The sequence below is a fragment of the Octopus bimaculoides genome, chromosome 26 (assembly GCF_046866305.1).
Source record: "Octopus bimaculoides isolate indiv1 chromosome 26, ASM4686630v1, whole genome shotgun sequence".
Classification (NCBI taxonomy): Eukaryota; Metazoa; Mollusca; class Cephalopoda; order Octopoda; family Octopodidae; genus Octopus; species Octopus bimaculoides.
This window is the reverse complement of record NC_142953.1, coordinates 11,258,610-11,278,609: the sequence shown is the minus strand read 5'-3', so window position 1 is coordinate 11,278,609 and position 20,000 is coordinate 11,258,610. Positions and strand designations below refer to the sequence as shown.

The 20,000-nt window shown below is 37.0% G+C and overlaps 1 protein-coding gene across 2 annotated transcripts in view; it reads right to left on the bottom strand.

Annotated features, from left to right (window-relative positions):
• The window catches only part of LOC106881685 (uncharacterized), a 580,809-nt gene that overhangs the window by 202,486 nt on the left and 358,323 nt on the right, over positions 1-20,000 (bottom strand). For both annotated transcript variants that reach the window (XM_089342776.1, XM_089342777.1), the window contains exon 4: positions 2,224-2,774. In XM_089342776.1, the coding sequence (XP_089198902.1) occupies positions 2,224-2,774 (551 nt within the window). The remainder of the gene's footprint in view (positions 1-2,223; positions 2,775-20,000) is intronic.

Genomic DNA, 20,000 nt, shown 5'->3' with positions numbered 1-20,000 from the left:
ATAGTTCTCGGGGGATATTCACAGGTACAACAGAAATTACAAGTACAACAGAAACAAGAAGTAAGAGTGAGAGAAAGTTGTGGTGGAAGAGTACAGCAGGGTTCGTCACCATCCCCTGCCGGAGCCGCGTGGAGCTTTAGGTGTTTTCGCTCAATAAACACTCACAACGCCCGGTCTGGGAATCGAAACCGCGATTCTATCATCGCGAGTCCGCTGCCCTAACCACTGGGCCATTGCGCCTCCACCTAACAAGATGAATCTCTATCAATAGAACATTATTGGCAGAATTCCGGTTTAAGCACCCCATATAACCTAGTCATAGATTGTTTTATTTTTTTCAAATTTTCAGAAAAATTTGGTGTACTTCAAGTTCTATACACGAGAATTCATACGATTATGAAAAAAAAAAAAAAAATTTTTTCTTTTTAATTTTTAAACACCCACCCGTCCCAAAAGATCCTAAAATTTCCGTTCTTTCTCGAATTTCTTTCTTAAATTAAAGTTTCAAATACGGACAGTTCGAATTAGCTTAAATCCTAAGGGATCATTAAATGTGTTTAAGGGGAGAATAATATTGGTTTCAAATTTTGGCCCAATGCCAGTAAGTTTGAGGGTGTGGGTAAGTCAATTATATCGACCCACTTATTTTATCGACTCCGAAAGAATGAAAGACAAAATCGACCTGGGCGGAATTTGAACTTAGAACGTAACGACACACGAAATATCGTTAAGTATTTGCGTCGGTGTGCTGACGATTCTGCTAACTTGCCACCTTATGGTATGGGGAAGAAATATTTTTTTCTACTCTAGGCACGAGGCCCGAAATTTTAGAGGAGGAGGTCAGTCGATTAGATCGACCCAGTACGCAACTGGTACTTAATTTATCGACCTCGAAAGGATGAAAGGCAAAGTCGACCTCGGCGGAATCTGAACTCAGAACGTGATGATAGACGAAATGCCGCAAAGCATTTTTGGTCCGGTGTGCTAACCATTCTGCCAACTCGCTACCTTAGGGGATGGGGGGGGGATATTGACAAAACATGAATAGATATCAGAGTGACAAAGAAACGAGGAGGATGTCAGGAGGACATGTTATACGTTAAAACACAGTTTTTTTTTCAGTTTTTTTTTTTCATAATCATATGCATTCCTTTCTGTAAAAGCTATCAGGGGTTATATGGTGCACTTAAACCAGAATTCCACCAAATTGTTTTCTAACACGTTGGGTTATGTCTACGTAAGAACGTAAATCTTTACGAAAGCAGCCCACCCAACAAGACGAGGAGAAATATACAAAGACATAAGTGCTACAAACATTGCAGGAAATACCGTTGAAAAAGCGGTCTCCAGGGGAAGCTACTCCTTTGCAGTTAATTATCTCCCTTAGAAAATGAAAGCAAAATTGCTGGTTATTTTGCATATAGTTAGTTCTTTGATTGGTTTGAACAATTGTGGGTCTGGTCATGCCGGAGCACCGCCACAAATACATGAATAAATTATAAAACACGATTATTTTGAGGGCGATAAATTAAGTACCAGTTACGCACTGGGGGCGTGTAATCGACTTAATCCCTTTGTCTGTCCTTGTTTGTCCCCTCTATGTTTAGCCCCTTGTGGGCAATAACGAAATAAGAAACTGAAAAAAGCCCATTGTATATATAACACACACACACACACACACACACACACACACACACACACACACACACACACACACACACACACACACACACACAACATATAGGTGCAGGCGAGGCTGTATTTCATTACATATGTAATATCATAGCATAATATGTGCCTTGTGTACAACACATGAAAAACAGCACATATTATGCTATGATATTACAAGTGTCTTCTACTGTAGCCTCAGGCCAACCAAAGACTTGTGAGTGGATTTGGTAGACGGAAGCTGAAAGAAGCCCATCGTATATATGTATATGTATATGCATATATATATATGTGTGTGTTTGTGTGTCTGTGTTTGTCCCCCCTAACATTGCTTGACAACCGATGCTGGTGTGTTTACGTCCCCGTCACTTAGCGGTTCGGCAAAAAGAGACCGATAGAATAAGTACTAGGCTTACAAAGAATAAGTCCTGGGGGTCGATTTGCTCGACTAAAGGCGGTGATCCAGCATGGCCACAGTCAAAATGACTGAAACAAGTTAAACAAGTTAAACAGTAAAACAGTAAAACAAACAAACAAACAAACAAAAACACTTACTCTGTTATAGTTCCTGTTCCAACAGCCTCGGCTAATTTTGCAGCAGCTTCAGCAGTTCGCATTTTCTTGGCATGGTTCTTGCCCTGGTAATGCTGCGTCGCTTGCTTGGGTGAGTTGAAGCATGCATCACAGATCTTACAGTAAATCTCCGAGTTGGGTTCTAGACTTGTGCTTGTGCTGCTGGATGTTGTAGTGGCCAAAGTGGTTGTGGTGCAGAGGTTAGTGGACGTGCTAGTGTTGTTATTGTTGTTACTGTTGTTGTTGGCAGTGGTGGTGTTGTTGTTGTTGGTGTTGATGTTGTTGTTGTTATTTGCTTTTCCAGTTGATGTCGGGACGGACAGAGAAGTAGTGCTACTTGTGACTGTCTGTTCTGTGGAGCTGGTCGAACTATTATTTGGGTCTATCTTAGTGGAGGTAGAGGAGGTGGAGGAAGAGGAGGAGGAGGAGGAGGAGGAAAAAGAAGAGGAGGAGGAGGAAGAAGAAGTTGAGGAGGAAGAGGTGATAGATGTAGTCGTGATGGTTGCAGCATTCATAGAACTAGTAACCACTGCCTGGAAAATATGAAGAGGAGAAAAAGAAGAAAGGTGAATTTTAAAAAATTTTGTTTTTAAAGAAACACATTAACAGCAAAAAGACACCACACCCTTTAGCATTTAATTCAGCCATATCCGGCCCAGATATTCTACCTGTCTTGTGTTCAAACTATCAAAACTTGGCCTCTCACTACTACCTCATAATGCCATGCTAAAAATGTCTGATCACATCATTGAAATCTCAGAGTTCTAAGATCAGGGATGATTAAGTCAAACTAATGTGAATAAATAAGCATTACATTTGACGTGTGTGTGCGTGTGCGTGTGTGTGTGTGTGTGAATTCTGTCTAGTATTAATTTGTTTTAACAGTACAGAAAAATATATGCTCTGCATTTGGGTCTCGTTTGTGAAACTAATACTCAAAAGGCTTGACGATTTAAATTGTCATGCAGAAAAATCTTACGATGTTATAACAGAAAATTGAATAAAAATAATTATAAACAAGGGAAAGAACTCTAGATGGCTAAAAAAAACTCATTTATTGGAATAACATTAAATATATTCCCTTGGTATCACCAAACTGCAGCAATGGCATTCACCCATTACCATTCAGATTTCTTCGACAAATGCATTGCTTATTTATTCACATTGCTTTAAATTAACCACGACACATTATTGTGTAGCTTCAAGATTTCAATGGTATATTTTAAGAATGACAGTGTAGGGTAGGTGTAAGGGGTTAGATCTAGTCAGTTTTAACATTAAACAGGTAAAATATTTGCGTTGGATTAAATGCTAAAGGCCTACCAAGAAAGTTTCTGCATGGTTTTCCAATTGCTGGAAATAGAAGCCAAATCTTTCATATATTTAACTTTACTACCTTTAATAGAGAAAAAAAAAAGGAGATATTGGAGAATGTAATATCCTGGATACATTATACATGCAAAGAAAATAAAGAAGACATGGAATGATCACAGATGAAATATAATTGATCATAGATCACAGTTCTGCTCAAGCTGGGCTGACTCTGGGCTAAACAACGATCTGACAACTTTCTAGTTACGTTGTTGTTTTGCCTAAAATCCACTGTAAGCAAACCGAGCCACTGAGGAGAGTCTTAATGTAGTCAGTCAAACTGCTAGAAATAAAAGTCAATTCTCCTTCATTGTGTTTGCAAAAACAGAAAGGGTAACAATTGCAACACACTTCATCAAAGGTTTCCTGAATCAGAGTTTAACTGGGACAGACTCAAAAAACCAAAAGTACATCAATACACTAGGTATGTCTGCTGTTGTTATTCTTGGTACACTCAGTTTGATTTTTTTTTGTCTGTTTTTTGTTTTTCTTTTACCAATTTATACTCAAGGTGGTGCCCTAGTATGGCCACAGTCTAATGACTGAAACAAGTAAATGAACGATAAAAGAAAAAATTACATACATGATGGCAGTAATTGTGAAAAAATTTATATATGTGTGAGTGCAATAGGTACACACACACACACACACACACACACACACACAAGCACACACACACACACACACACACACACACACACCTAATGTACTATAGCATTATTGCTAGAATCAGCAAAAGAAAATACTCCATCATTTAATAACCAAAGATTTAAAAATGAGCTACAATAAGTTTCATGCTTACATTCTACAAAGATCAGACAAGCTTCTGTACTCTAAGTGGCACACTACACAAACTCATCCGATCACCGTTCTATCTATGCATGAAACTTTTAGTTGCTCAAATCTTAAATCCTTGTTTATCCTTTTAGCAATTAAACAGGTCATATCTGGGCCCAAATATGCAACCTGTTTTACATTCAAACCATGCAGATCCAGCCTCTCACACCTACCCTGCAATGTCATTTCAAAAATAAACTATCACCATCATCCAAAGTTTGAAGCTACAAGATAATGTATGTTTAATTCAAAACAATGTGAATAAATAAGCATTATGTTTGATAGAATAATTTCAATGATAAAAGGGTAATGTACGTACTAGCATATCCATGTCATAAAAAATGCTGATAGTTTTATTAATGATAAAAAAATGGCTCATCAAAAACAGTGGGAGAAACCATTGACAAAAATCAATAATTGAGTAAATATGTGTAGATACACAGAATTGAAACACTTGAACTGTGAGATATGGTTGTAATGTCTTGCCTTAAAATATTATCATCCATGTAATATACATATATATATATATATATATACAGACAGATAGATAGATAGATAGATAGATAGGTAGATAGATTTAAATTCAATAATAGGATGAATTCTTTTACAAGAATTTATCAAGTAGCTAGCGTGAAAAAAACCTCATAAGGGGGAAAAAAACATCATAAGGGGAAAAAAATCCATCATTTATTCCCAACATATATATTTTTATTTATATAAGGGCATTACTATACAATTAATGCCTCACGCTATGAGGGACTCTAAGGCCAGACTACCATAAAAATAGATAGATAGATAGATAGATAGAGAGATAGATAGATAGATAGATAGATAGATAGATAGATAGATGAAATATCTGCTTTTCCATGTTTGCATGGCTCAGATAGATTTTTGTATAGCTGGATGCTACTTACATCGCTGGCTTTCACCTTGTTTCCGTGCTAAGTAATATGTCACCATGCCCAGACATGATTAAACGACAGGTACGAAATAATGAACACTGCTTGCGTGACAGTGATTCTCACTTACAACCACTAAGTGATGTCAAGGCAAGAAGACAGTAAAACACACACACACACACACATATCAAGCCGATTGTTGGTGTTCTAGTGATCTCATGAGCTGGGGTTCCCCCACTACCACCATTCATTGGTGAATGTACAATTGTATTGTGCAATATGGAGCATACATATTGCTACAAGCATGTAAGTATAATTTCTTCCACAATGAAATAAATACTACATGAAGAACTTTGTGAAATATATATACTCAGGATGCTACATGGTTTAAATAAATAAAAATTCACGTCTCATACCACCTGACTTTTATGATTTCTATATACATGTGTGTGTGTTTATATATATATATATATATATATATATATATATATATATATATATATATATATATAATTATGTGTATTTCTTCTATCTTAATGAATAAAAATTCTTCTGATAGAAATGAATCAAGTCATAATCTTATCCATCTATTGTTTTCATAATCGGTCATGTCTTACGTTTAAGATGATTCCCATGCTTTCCCTGATGAGAAGGTTACAATTTTAATATCAAAGATCCCTATGGATCACACAGGTTGTAATCCTTTGAAACATATGTAGGAATAAAGTATGCAATTATAACATGCGTTTTCTCCATTCCTTAAATTCTTAAAGCACCCATTACACTCTCTGAGTGGTTGGCGTTAGGAAGGGCATCCAGCTGTAGAAACTCTGCCAAATTAGATTGGAGCCTGGTGTAGCCATCCGGTTTCACCAGTCCTCAGTCAAATCGTCCAACCCATGCTAGCATGGAAAGCGGACGTTAAACGATGATGATGATGATGATGATATATATATACACACACACACACACACACACACACACACATATATGCATATGTACATGTGTGTGTGTGTGTGTGTGTGTGTGTGTTAAAGGCCCAACATTCCAAGTTCTTTTACAAGGCTTAGAAAAACTGAAGAATCGCTGCAATAAGTATGTGAATCTAACAGGGGAACATGTTGAATAAAATCTTAATTGGCTCATCCTATTGTATTTTCTTTTATCCAAAGCCAGAGACTTATCAGCGTGCACACACACACACACACACACTGGTGGAATAGATAAAAAAAAAATTTAATGACAGAGTACTGTGGTTTCATGAAAATGTATTGGCAATTATTCAATCTTAGTTGAAACGCTGGAGACAATTCTGCCATTTTCTTAGGCGAGTGTGCAACACGAGATTTTATGAGATCACCGGTGGTACAAAAGGTGTCCAGGAAAAGAAGCGAAGGGAAATAATTATTCAAGGAATGTAGCATTGCTTACTCCCCTTGTATTATATATATATTAACCATAAAGGATGTTAGGGAACACATTTATTTTGACAAGTCGGGTTCTGGCTTGTTAATTTGTAACTAACATTGCCGACATAATTTCAATGGATTTGTGGCAATTTGGGAATACTGAATGTAACAATGATATCTGTTTTACTAGACTGACTCCAATTTTTGAAATCATCAATTTACTTCAAATGACGAGTTTGTCGCAATATGCAGTGATTTTTTTGAAATTGTACTTTTTCAAGCAGAAAGTGAATACATAGACACACACACTCTCACATACATCTGTCTATCACATACATACACCTTCACACTCACAGAGACGTAAGTACAGTTTAAGCACAAGGATAAACTTTACAAATACTTAGAGAAGCAGTAGGTTTGTGTATGTGTATGCATGTACAATATGTATGTTTATGTCTTAATTTAAATTAAAGACATATAATTTCTACTTTATACAACGTTAATTATTTTATGAAATCGTATGATTGTTTTCTATCAACTTCTTTTATTCAGGAAGGAATATAATTACTTTTCAGAGCTACACACACACACACTTCATCATGTTGAATTGTTAATACCTACACGTTTTCTGCTCTCCCCAGGATTTTTTTTTTTTTTTTTTTTTTTCATTTTCTCTGTTTTTTTTTTCCTCTTAAACCTTTCTCTCAGGGAGTGTAGGCTTGAAACGTCCAAAACTTTTCCTTCCTTCCCAAGCATTAAACTAATACACCTGCTTGTCGTTGCTTCATCTGTCTTTGTCTTTTAGCAAATTTGAACTACACACACACACACACACATATATATATATATACATACATACATATATACGACAGGCTTCTTTCAGTTCCTGTCCGCCAAATCCACTCACAAGATTTTGGTCAGTCCAAGATCGTAGTAGAAAGCAGTTTCCCAATATATCACGCAGTGGGACTGAACCCAGAACCATGTGGTTGGGAAGCAGGTTACTTACCACACAGAGCCATGTATAAGCACACACACATGCATATATATGTACGTATGCATGTACTTACATAAAACCCATTTCATTAAATAAAACAGATATTGGCTTTTAGTGGAGTAGAATGTGATTGCGTTGATAAAATTCAGAAAAATAGTGTCATATTTACAGCAAATATACCAACGAGAAATTAATTTCATTTAATTGTATTTCAAGGTAATAAATATTTTTCATTTGAAACTTAATATTTATTTCATCATTTTGCATAAGCACTAAGAAATTTGATAGAACAACTTTATGTATATATATATATATATATATATATATATACCATGTTGCCTGATATTACACAAGGTGGGAAAACTATACTTCCAAAGTTATACTCCAATACATGTGTGTGCACATATATATATGTATATGTATGTATGTATAAATAACACACTCACACATTTCATAATACTCTTCATGGGTACCAAAAATTCTGAGTCTAATGACTTGTTCTAGAGGTTCCAATTTCTAAAAATGAATGTTATGCAAATCCGGCTTGTGAGATGTTTTGCCGTCTTTATCTTGTAATTCCTGAATACCAGGCAAGTACAAACATACACGCACACACAAAACATGCACACCATGATAGATCACTAGCCACTACACATTCTTTATTTTCTCTCCCTGTTCCTTTCCGTGGAAGAGCGTAGGCTCGAAACGTTAAAGACTTTTTCACTTCCCAAGCATTAAACTAATACATCTGTTTGTTGTCTACATCACCTGTCTTCGTCTTTTGTTTTTTTGTGAATTCTCCCTATATACAGGCATGGCTGTGTGGCAAGAAGCTTGCTTCCCAACCACATGGTTCTGGGTTCATCCCACTGCATGGCATCTTAGGCAATTGTGTTCTATAGCCTCAGGTCAACCAAAGACTTGTGAGTGGATTTGGTAGACAGAAACTGAAAGAAGCCTGTCGTGTGTATATATATATATATATTAAGTTTCAAATGAAAAATATTTATTACCTTGAAATACAATTAAATGAAATTAATTTCTCGTTGGTATATTTGCTGTAAATATGACACTATTTTTCTGAATTTTATCAACGCAATCACATTCTACTCCACTAAAAGCCAATATCTGTTTTATTTAATGAAATGGGTTTTATGTAAGTACATGCATACGTACATATATATGCATGTGTGTGTGCTTATACATGGCTCTGTGTGGTAAGTAACCTGCTTCCCAACCACATGGTTCTGGGTTCAGTCCCACTGCGTGATATATTGGGAAACTGCTTTCTACTACGATCTTGGACTGACCAAAATCTTGTGAGTGGATTTGGCGGACAGGAACTGAAAGAAGCCTGTCGTATATAAAAAACAAAAGATGAAGACAGGTGGTGTAGACAACAAACAGATGTATTAGTATAATGCTCAGTAAGTGAAAAAGTCTTTAATGTTTCGAGCCTACGCTCTTCCACAGAAAGAAACAAGGAGAGAAAAAAAAGGAAGCGTAGTGGCTAGCAATATATATATGTGTGCGTGTGTGTCTGACTGGCCCTCGTGCTGGTAGCACATAAAAGCACCCACTACACTCTCGGAGTGGTTGGCGTTAGAAAGGGCATCCAGCTGTAGAAACTCTGCCAGATCAGATTGGAGTCTGGTGCAGCCATCCAGTTCGCCAGTCTTCAGTCAAATCGTCCAACCCATGCTAGCATGGAAAGTGGACGTTAAACAATGATGATGATGATCAGTTTGGAGAAAAGCTTTTTTTGATAACAATAACTGGCCAATATTATAATATTATAAAACTGAAGATATAAAAATATCTGGACCATACATTCTAATAAGCAGATAATCTTTTTATTCATTTTAGATAAAAGAGTTTGGATTCAACTATGCTTGATAACAATAACCATTTGATAACTTCTGTGAATATAATAGCTTATTCTCTTTCTCTCTCTCTCTCCCTCACACACACACACACACACACACACACCTGCCAACCCGAATACAATATCTCAACTCCCAATACCAACATACAATACCATCCATTACCATCAAGATATATTCCCATCATATCTTTGGCAGTTTGGGTGCTTTTGTTTCCATCTCCACAAAGCAGCACATTTGTCGCAGTGGTTGTGTTGCAGCTTATTTGAAATTTTAGCAACAATATCTGGAACTTTGATTCCAATAAGCAGATAACTTTTAATTCATTTTAAACAAAGAATTTTGAAGCCCAGTAATTTTGAACTATTTGATAAGATTATTAGTGATTACACACACACACACACACACACACACACACACACACACACACACACACACACACACACACACACACATATATATTATGATTGACCGTTGACTGAACACTATTCAATTTTTTTTCTCCGTGTTTTTCTCCTTGTCTCCGTATTCTTTCTGTTGAATGGATTTGGTAGACAAAAAGCGAAAGAAGAATACTGTGTGTATGAGTATGTGTGTGTGAGAGAGTTGTGCTGACATTGTGTGGTAGTTGTAAACGAGTGTCACTGTCATACAAGCAGTGTCATTCATTCCCAGTATTCTGAGTAACCGCATCTGGCTATGAGGAAATACTACAATGGTCAGAAACAGGTGAAGGTTGCTGATAAGAAGGGCATCTAGCCATAGAAAATTTGCCTCAATAAAAACTTCATCCAGCCCAAGCAATCATGGAGAAGTAGATGATAAAATGATGATGGTGATGATCACTTAAAATATAATAATAAAGATATTATATAAATATGTATATATAAATAATGGATTTTATAATGATACTTTATATTAATAAGCCTATAGGCAATTTACATTTAAATTCAATATTTAAGGATAACAAGATAAATAGCCTTTTCTGGCTGAAATCACAGATAAGGAAATGTGCATTAGTTACACTTACAGAGCTACCATAGTTAGGTTATTATCCAATTACACTAAATGTGTCTATGCCAGATTTAGAGAAATTTTTCTATGTGAATTTGACTGTAGGAATTCTCATTTCCTTTATGAAGAATGTGGGCATATTTATACAGGGGATTTGGGAATTATTAGTCATAAGGAATTACGATTGCTCATGTAGAAAAGAACTAAGTATAGGGAATCCAGAAGCATTAGTAAATTTAAGTTAGAGTTCTTATTGTTGGAATCAGAGGAGTTTCGCAAACGAGCTGAGTAATAAGTATAAGAGTATGGTAAAGAATTTTGGAAAATGGAAAGAGAAGGGCAGTGGTGTTGTTGAAGAAAGGATCAGTAAGTTAAATGCAATGATAGAAAAGGAGCCAATCATTGATGGAGAAAAGGATAAATAATACATTCCCAAGGTGGAGAAAAAGTTTGTGGTAGTTCCTGTGGGTAAAGCGCACCAGGTAATTTTATAACTTAGTTGTGAGAAATATTCTATATTAGTACAGAAATTAAGAGTAACTAACAAATATAATTTCTGTGGCACATATTACATATGAATTGAAGGCACCAAGCTGGTAGAATCGTTACTGTGTCAGGAAAAATGATTAATGGCATTTCATCTGTCCTTATGTTCTGGATTCAAATGCCATCGAGGTTAACTTTGCCTTTCATTCTTTTGGGGTCAATCGATTTACCCCACTCCTTTGAACTTGTGGTTTTGTGCGAACAAATGTGTGCAACGTCATGTGTATAACCATGAATGACAGCTGTATAATGTTATCATCCCACTGCCACTCTGGCTGTATCAAGGTACCAGTCATACGAAAGGTAGCATTTTGGTAGAATGGCAGGAGAGGTAACATATAAAAGGTAACATTTTGGTAGAAGGCGGCGAGCTGGCAGAAACGTTAGCACACTGGGCGAAATGCTTAGCGATATTTCGGTCATCGCTACGTTCTGAGTTCAAATTCCACCGAGGTCAACTTTGCCTTTCATCCTTTCGGAGTTGATAAATAAAGTACCAGTTACGCACTGGGGTTGATGTAATCAACTTAATCCCTTTGTCTGTCCTTGTTTGTCCCCTCTATGTTTAGCCCCTTTGTGGGCAATAGAGAAATAAGAATGGCAGGAGAGATTCATAAAAGCCAAAAGACAGCCTTAGAAAGACTGAATGAAAGAAGAGGGAAAGGAACATAATTGGGCAGAGAAACTAAATATCAGTTCTTGGTATCATAGAGATAAGCTGAAAGTAAAAGGTTTGCCAACATTTTGTGATGAGAGAATCAAATGCCTTGTGGTGTTCTGGATCACAACACAGAGGACCAATGGAAATTGAGATATTGTTGAGGAAATGTGTGATGGAATGCCACTTACCCTCACCTGTACTGAGAGAAGAGAAAGGCTTGGAAAGCTTACTACAAAAAGATTGCTGAACATGAAGTATGCATGAGAGGCAAAGGAACAACCCAATGTAGACTTAACAAAAGTTGAAAATTGTATGGATGAAAGTACAATTAAGGATAGGAAAGCAAGGAAAACTGCTAGACCATTATTGATTATTTCTGAGATGCTGAAAAATATCAGGTGAAAACAATATAGCTCAAACTAACCACTCACATAGTCAATCAGGTAGTACAGAATGGTGACATACACAATGACTAGTATAACAGTATTACAATCAACTGCTACAAAGGCAAAACACAACTATTCACTTTAAAGCCAAATGTATAAATTACATTGGTCAGTCGACTTCGTTTTCAGCTTTACATGATTACAGCGTATTGTTAACGAGGAGGTACTCTCTCTTATTACTAGTATTGGCTTATGGTTTGGTGTGACAACACATTTTCTGGTTTTGTTTTATAGTTTTCACTGCATGTTTGTCTCTTTTGTTCCACATAATACATTTGGTGAGTAATACGTATAATTTTTAGTTGCGATATTGTCTAATGTATTTGTTGCATTGTATTTTCGTCAACATTCATCAGAAACTTGATCTTCTAGTCTCTTTGAATATCTGTGGTTGATTAGTGTTTTTGTTTCATTCTGTGCGTTCCTTTATCAATTGTTTCATGTGTGACAGAGAATCTAAATGCTCTCTGAAGTAGTGATTTTATTACTGACATTCTGTAGTTATGCGAGCATTTTTGTTATCTCAATGCAGGTCTATGCATTTGTTTGTATCTGAATAAACTGACATAATAGATCTATAGTTTTTAATCTGAACGGTCATGTTTAGAAATGCAGTTGCATTGGTATTGTTTTGGATGCTAAATATTAGTACTAAGCTGTTTTCTAGGTCTACATCCAATTTCTCAGCCTCTTCTAATGTGTCCATTATAAACAGTATATCGTCTACTGTACATATCTAGTTATATGCTTGCATTGAGTGTTATTTTATTTTCTATAAGTAGAATGTGGCAAACATGAGTCCTAAGGGAGAACTCATAGCTATTCCATCTTTTTGTTGATATAGCTTGCTTTACGGGCAAAGAAACTCTACTTCCAATGTGCAAGTTGCTAACATCTTGATTTATTTATATATATATATATATATATATATATATATATATATATATATAAATTTGATGAAATCATGGCTGGCTTTTATTTTGTATACAATTAATATAACTTCAATTGTTTCTGTAACTGGAATGTTGGTGAAAAGACTTGCTACATCTGAAAAACCTCCTGATAACCTGGTACTGTAATTCACAGGTGTGTATTTTTTGATAACGTTATTTATTTCTTTGGCGGTTTTATGTGTAGAAGTATTTATTTGAATTATTATGCATCAGGTTGTATTGATTCTGCAATTTTACTATACCATATAAAAGTGATGGAATGAATTCTTTTTCAATGTGGGGGGAAAACAGATACCAACAGTATGTTTTCCATTAGAGTTGTTGTGGCTACAGTCTTGGACTGGCTACATGGTTTGCTCGCCCACAGGAAGGATGTTTTTTATGAGACACAACTCATGTGGATGGCTGTTAGCTCACAATGAGCTCATCTGTCCTGTGATAGGTTTTGTTTTTCATCCTTCTGAGGTTCCACAACACCCTCCTCACCTGGTAATCCAGGTGGGGGAGTCAATTCAATTGCCAACCACCTGACTGTGGAACAGTAAACTGAGAAAAGTAAACTATCAAAGTATCCAGTCATTTATGATCAAATCTGTGACAATGGAGACTTCCAGTGTCCTTGGCCCCCCCACAGACCATATTCCTGCCCACTGCTATCAGAGCAGAAACAGGTGTGCTGTTGTAAAGAAGATACATGGTTACCCAACCTGAGGGAAGAGCAGGAGCAGAGGGAGGACAAGAGAGAGAGCAGGAGTGCAAGGGAGAGCAGGAGAGAAATGGTGGCAAAATGCCGGGCATACTCACAAGGGTATAAATGGGATGGTCGAGTAAGAGAAGAGAGTGAGAGATAGTGGCACATGCCAGAGCATACCCTTGAGGTATGGAGGTCATAATACAGACAGACAGACAGATAGATAGATAGAAACATATTGGGTTCTTAATCCATTTCTTTTGACTACAAAAGGCATATTTTTCCAAACAATTTACTTTCCTTATGACATCTAAAAAATAAATCATGCAACACAACACAAACAAAATAATGTTCTGGTTAATCCATCAGCTCGTTATTCAATTAAATTTTTTGTAATTATGGTGCAATGTTTCACTGGAAAATATCTATTTGTTGACTCATAATATTTTGAAAATAAATTTGTAAAACAAATTTCAAAAATACACAAAAATTTGCCCAATCTATTTTATATTTATTCAATTTTATTTCAGCTGCTTACACATTTCAGTCTTGTAGATATCATCGGTACAATTCTGAGTTTAAACATCAGAGATAATTATATTTGCATAGTTATGGAGTAGCATTAACCTCAAAATGATGGTATTTGTAGTCCCAGAAGAGTCATTGAATGTAGATTATTAATGAAGAAGAAATAAATGTGAAGAATATAATCATTTTGCTTTTAGTTCTTCAGCTTCTTTGCAGTAAATCTAAGAGATTGTGTAGTTGAATGTATGTGTATACACAGACACACCCTCAAACATATACAGACGTATACACATGCACAAACACACACACACACAGGAATACTTTTATGGTAACATATGCAAAACAATCCAAGTGGAAGAAATTTTTGGAAAATAAAAATAAAACAAAAAGTATTGGGAAGAATTTGTTAAGTTGATCTCAGGAAGATGAATGTTATGAAGGAAATAACATAACAGTACAAGAAGTGAGCTCATGCAAGCAAGGCAGAACACGTAAAAATGGTGATTTAATGTACCTGTACATACATACATACAGACAGACACACACACTTAAGTATATCTCTTGTGTGTTCTGTTACATGTATGACTGCTACAGGTGAATTTAGTGCTCCAAACAGATTACTATCATCCAGTCTACTGCCAGAGGTGTGGTCCTATGTATATATACATATATTTATACATATACATATAAGACACAGGTGTGGCTGTACGGTAAGAAGTTTGCTTCCCAACCATGTGGTTTCAAGTTCAGTCCTACTGTGTGGTAAACATGGGCCCCATACCAACCAAAGCTGTGTGAGTAGATTTGGTAGGCAGAAATCTAAATGCAGCGAGCTGGCAGAAACGTTAGCATGCCCCGGGGCGAAATGCTTAGCAGCATTACGTCTGCCATTACGTTCTGAGTTCAAATCCCGCTGAGGTCGACTTTGCCTTTCATCCTTTCAAGGTTGATAAATTAAGTACCAGTTACGCACTGGGGTTGATGTAATCGACTTAATCTCTTTGTGTTTAGCCCCTTGTGAGCAATAAAGAAATAAGAAACCCAAAGAAGCTTATTGTGCACATGTGTATGTATGTATGGGCATTCATGTATGCACATATGACACATACACATGCACATATGTATAAATGAGCATGCATGAAATACTAACACCGACAGAGGAGTAATGTGTGAATAAACTTCATTGACACTGCACTGGTGAGTTAAGAGACACACCCTAACTCCAACCTAACCCTCACTGTATGCAGTCTGGGTATTCATCTTGTTTCAGACCTCTTTATGCTAACATATGACTAACCACAAAGAGTTAAATATTTAAATGTCTGATAGATTCAAATTTTGTACACTATTAATGTGATCTTTAGAGATTAAATATACATAGTTGCTTCTTTCCATTTTCAAACGTAAATGGCTGGCGCAATAGAGAAAACCTCATAAACACTAATAAATAGATTAGATTTGAAAAATTCATAAAATGCATATGCATACATTCACCCACATATATACATACAACTACAGGCACATAGCTGCATGTTTACACACATACACAGATTTAAAAGGTATACCAAAGTTCAACTGAATAGCACACTTAGAACATCGCCATAAAATATACCCCGTACATCTATTAGGTAATGAGAGAGCTGTCCTTGAATAGCCAATCGTATTCCCATAAACCATACACTTATTTGAGGAGTGTGAGTATCTATATATGTATACATGCATGCATACACAGACACATGCATGTGTGTATGTTTGCTTCCATTTTTAATTATTTGAAATCTTCTTCTTAGGAAGGAGATGGTTTCTAATAAAAGTGCAAATCTCCATCATTGGAATACCGATAACAAAGACAAAATTCGTAGTGCAAACTTGAGAAAAGGCTTACATATTTTTACTGTTCCACTAACAGATTGTATTTGTAATGTATGAATTGGATTAGTTGACTTCTTTTTCTGAAAATCCTAACTTATCCAGATTTGTCACATAGGATTTACTCACATAGGCGTAAGTATGGCTGTGTGGTAAGAAGCTTGCTTCCTAGCCATATGGTTTGTTCAGTCCCACTGCATGGCACCTTGGGCAAATGTCTTCTTTTATAGCCTCAGGCAGGCCAAAGCCTGGCGGGTGGATTTGGTGGATTGAAACTGAAAGAAGCCTGTCATATGGATGTATGTGCGTGTATGTGTGCATGCACCTGTCTGTCTGTCTTTATCCTCCACCACTACTTGAAAACTGGTGTTGGGCATGCTTATATCTCTGTAACTTAACAGTTCAGCAAAAGAGACCAACAGAATAAGTACCAAGTTGAACAAAAAAAATTAAGTACTGGAGTTGATCCGTTCAACTAAAAATTCTTCAAGGTGGTGCCCTAGCATGGCCACAGCCTAATGACTGAAACAAGGAAAAGGTAAAAGAAACCAAATTCACCAATTATTATTGATATCAAAATGTGATGATAGCAATGTTGTTGCCAGGTCTACACTAGCCTGGAATAGTAGAACCTGGGTTAACTAGCATATGTGACGACAATCCACCTCAATGCAGGGAAGCAGAAATACTCTTGGCTGGTGTCAGGGCATACAGTAAAACCACCGGAAGTGAGGGACCTATAGATGTTATCACAGTATCCTTCTTATTTCTTTATTGCCCACAAGGGGCTAAACGTAGAGGGGACAAACAAGGGATTAAGTCGATTACATCAGCCCCAGTGCGTAACTGGTACTTAATTTATCGACCCCGAAAGAATGAAAGGCAAAGTCGGCCTCGGCGGAATTTGAACTCAGAATGTAACGGCAGATGAAATGCCGCTAAGCATTTCGCCCGGTGTGCTAACGTTTCTGCCAGCTCACCGCCTTTTTTTCGGCGTGCTAACATTTCTTATTTCTTAATCACAGTTGTCACAGTATCCTTCTAAGGAGGAGACACTTTGGTGTAAAAACTTGCAGTTTCATGTGATTCCTAGTCATCTCGCTTCGGCCTGTCACTAGGACCTAAACACAGAGACTCAGAGAGTGGTACTCAATGTGGTACAAATGTTTAGCAGTATAATCCAATCATGTACAGATGTCTCTTCGTGGTGACCTCATTTATCATTTCCAGCTACTGAAAGTCCTCTGGCAATGGAAGAGTGATGTGATGTGTTCAGACCAGTTGGAAGTACACAGTAAGTAACAACTTTCAGCTGTCACCGAAGCTTCTAACAAAGCAGATCTGTAGCAGGACTGACTAGACAGAAAATCAGAAATGTTCTGTGGGTGAAAAACACATTTACATATTCAGATGCTTACAGCCAGCTTGTACTGTAAAGCATTGCTATCATCAACTGTTAACTGGACATCATGCTAATTTCAGCCTCTTCTCACAGTATCACTCCCACCATCATTGCTGACCAACACTGATGCTGGATGCTGGCAGGGGATGTTTGAGTTCTTTTGGTCCTCATTAGAGCATGTCCCCTCCTCTCGTATCCATACCATAAACACAACACAGCAAGAGTAACTGTAGCCACCACTCCAATTATGCAATAACTATGTGAGGATGTCTTCTTTTCTCTCTGCTTTGCTCTTTCTCTTATCTTTCTCTGCAATGTCCACGATGAACCAGTTTCTGTTTCTCTTCCGTTTCTCAAATTACTTCTCCGCTGTCCTTCCTTACTCCAATGCATCAGACAGAGGGGATGGGGTGCAGAGAATAGTGAAACAGAACTGACAGAGACTCTTACAGCATGTGTTGGATGTTATCATGGTCTCATCTCATTAGCAAACCAACTTGTTGAATGTGTTGGCATGGAAACCAACTTCAGTGTTAGATATAAACCGTCTTCTGAGTTCAATTAGCTGCTATAAACATGAAATTAATGATGATGGTGATAACCACAATCAATAACAACAACAACAACAACAAAATTACATGTGATTGTGTGACATTTTCTCTATATATTGTGGGAAGCCGACAGAATTGTTAGCACACGGGGCAAAATGCTCAACAGCATTTTATCTGTCTTTACATTCTGAGTTCAACTGCTGCCAGAGTCAACTTTGCCTTTTACCATCTCAGGGTCAATAAAATAAGTAACAGTTGAACACTGGGGTCAGTTGCATCGACTTAACCCCTCCCCAGAAACTGCTGCTCATGTGCTAAAATTTGAAATCATCCTTATTATTATTATTATATTTGAAAAAACATTCGAGCGAGATCGTTGCCAGTGCTGATGGATTGGCTCCTGTGCAGGTGACACGTAAAATACACCATTTTGAGCGTGGCCGTCACCAGTACCCGCGTGACTGGCCCTCGTGCCAGTGGCACGTAAAAGCACCCGCTACACTCTCGGAGTGGTTGGCGTTAGGAAGGGCATCCAAATCAGATTGGAGCCTGGTGTCGCCTCCTGGTCCACCAGTCCTCAGTCAAATCGTCCAACCCATGCTAGTATGGAAAGCGGACATTAAATGACGATGATGATGATGATATAGGTTTCAAATTTTTGGCACAAGGACAGCTATTTCGCAGTGGAGTGGGGAGGCCCCAGATAAGTCAATTACATCAACCCCAGTAACCAACTGGTTCTTATTTTATCAACTCCAAAAAGATGAAAGGCAAAGTTAACCTCAGATTCATTTGAGCTCAGAACATAAAGCCAAGGTGGACTTTGCCTTTCATCCTTTCAGAGTTAATAAAATAAGTAATCAGTTGAGCACTAGGGTCAATCAACCAATCCCTGGCCCAAAACTGCTGGGTTTGTGTCCAAACTTGAAAGCATGATTATTATTAGAAGCGCAGGAGTGGCTGTGTGGTAAGTAGCTTGCTTACCAACCGCATGGTTCTGAGTTCATTCCCACTGCGTGGCACCTTGGGCAAGTGTCTTCTATTATAGCCTCGGGCTGACCAAAGCCTTGTGAGTGGATTTGGTAGACGGAAACTGAAAGAAGCCCATCGTATATATATGTATATATATATATATGTGTGTGTGTGTATATGCTTGTGTGCCTCTGTTTGTCCCCCCAACATTGTATGACAACCGATGCTGGTGTGTTTACATCCCCGTAACTTAGCGGTTCGGCAAAAGAGCCTGATAGAATAAGTACTAGGCTTAGAACGAATAAGTCCGGGGGTCGATTTGCTCGACTATAAAGGCAGTGCTCCAGCATGGCCACAGTCAAATGACTGAAACAAGTAAAAGAGAGAGTAAAGAGAAAATATATATATATATATATATATATATATATATATATATATATATATATATATATATATATGTATATATATATATAAACACTTTACATACCTCATACATATATATACATTACATACATACACCCTCACATAAACACATATATATACATACACACACACATATATATGTATATACATTCATACATATATACCTACTTATATATCTATACTATATATACAGTATATACATGTAGGTACATATATATATATATATACACACACACACACACAACACTAAAATGCACAAATGCACTGCATAAATGTTCACATGCAACCATATGCAAATACATGCAAA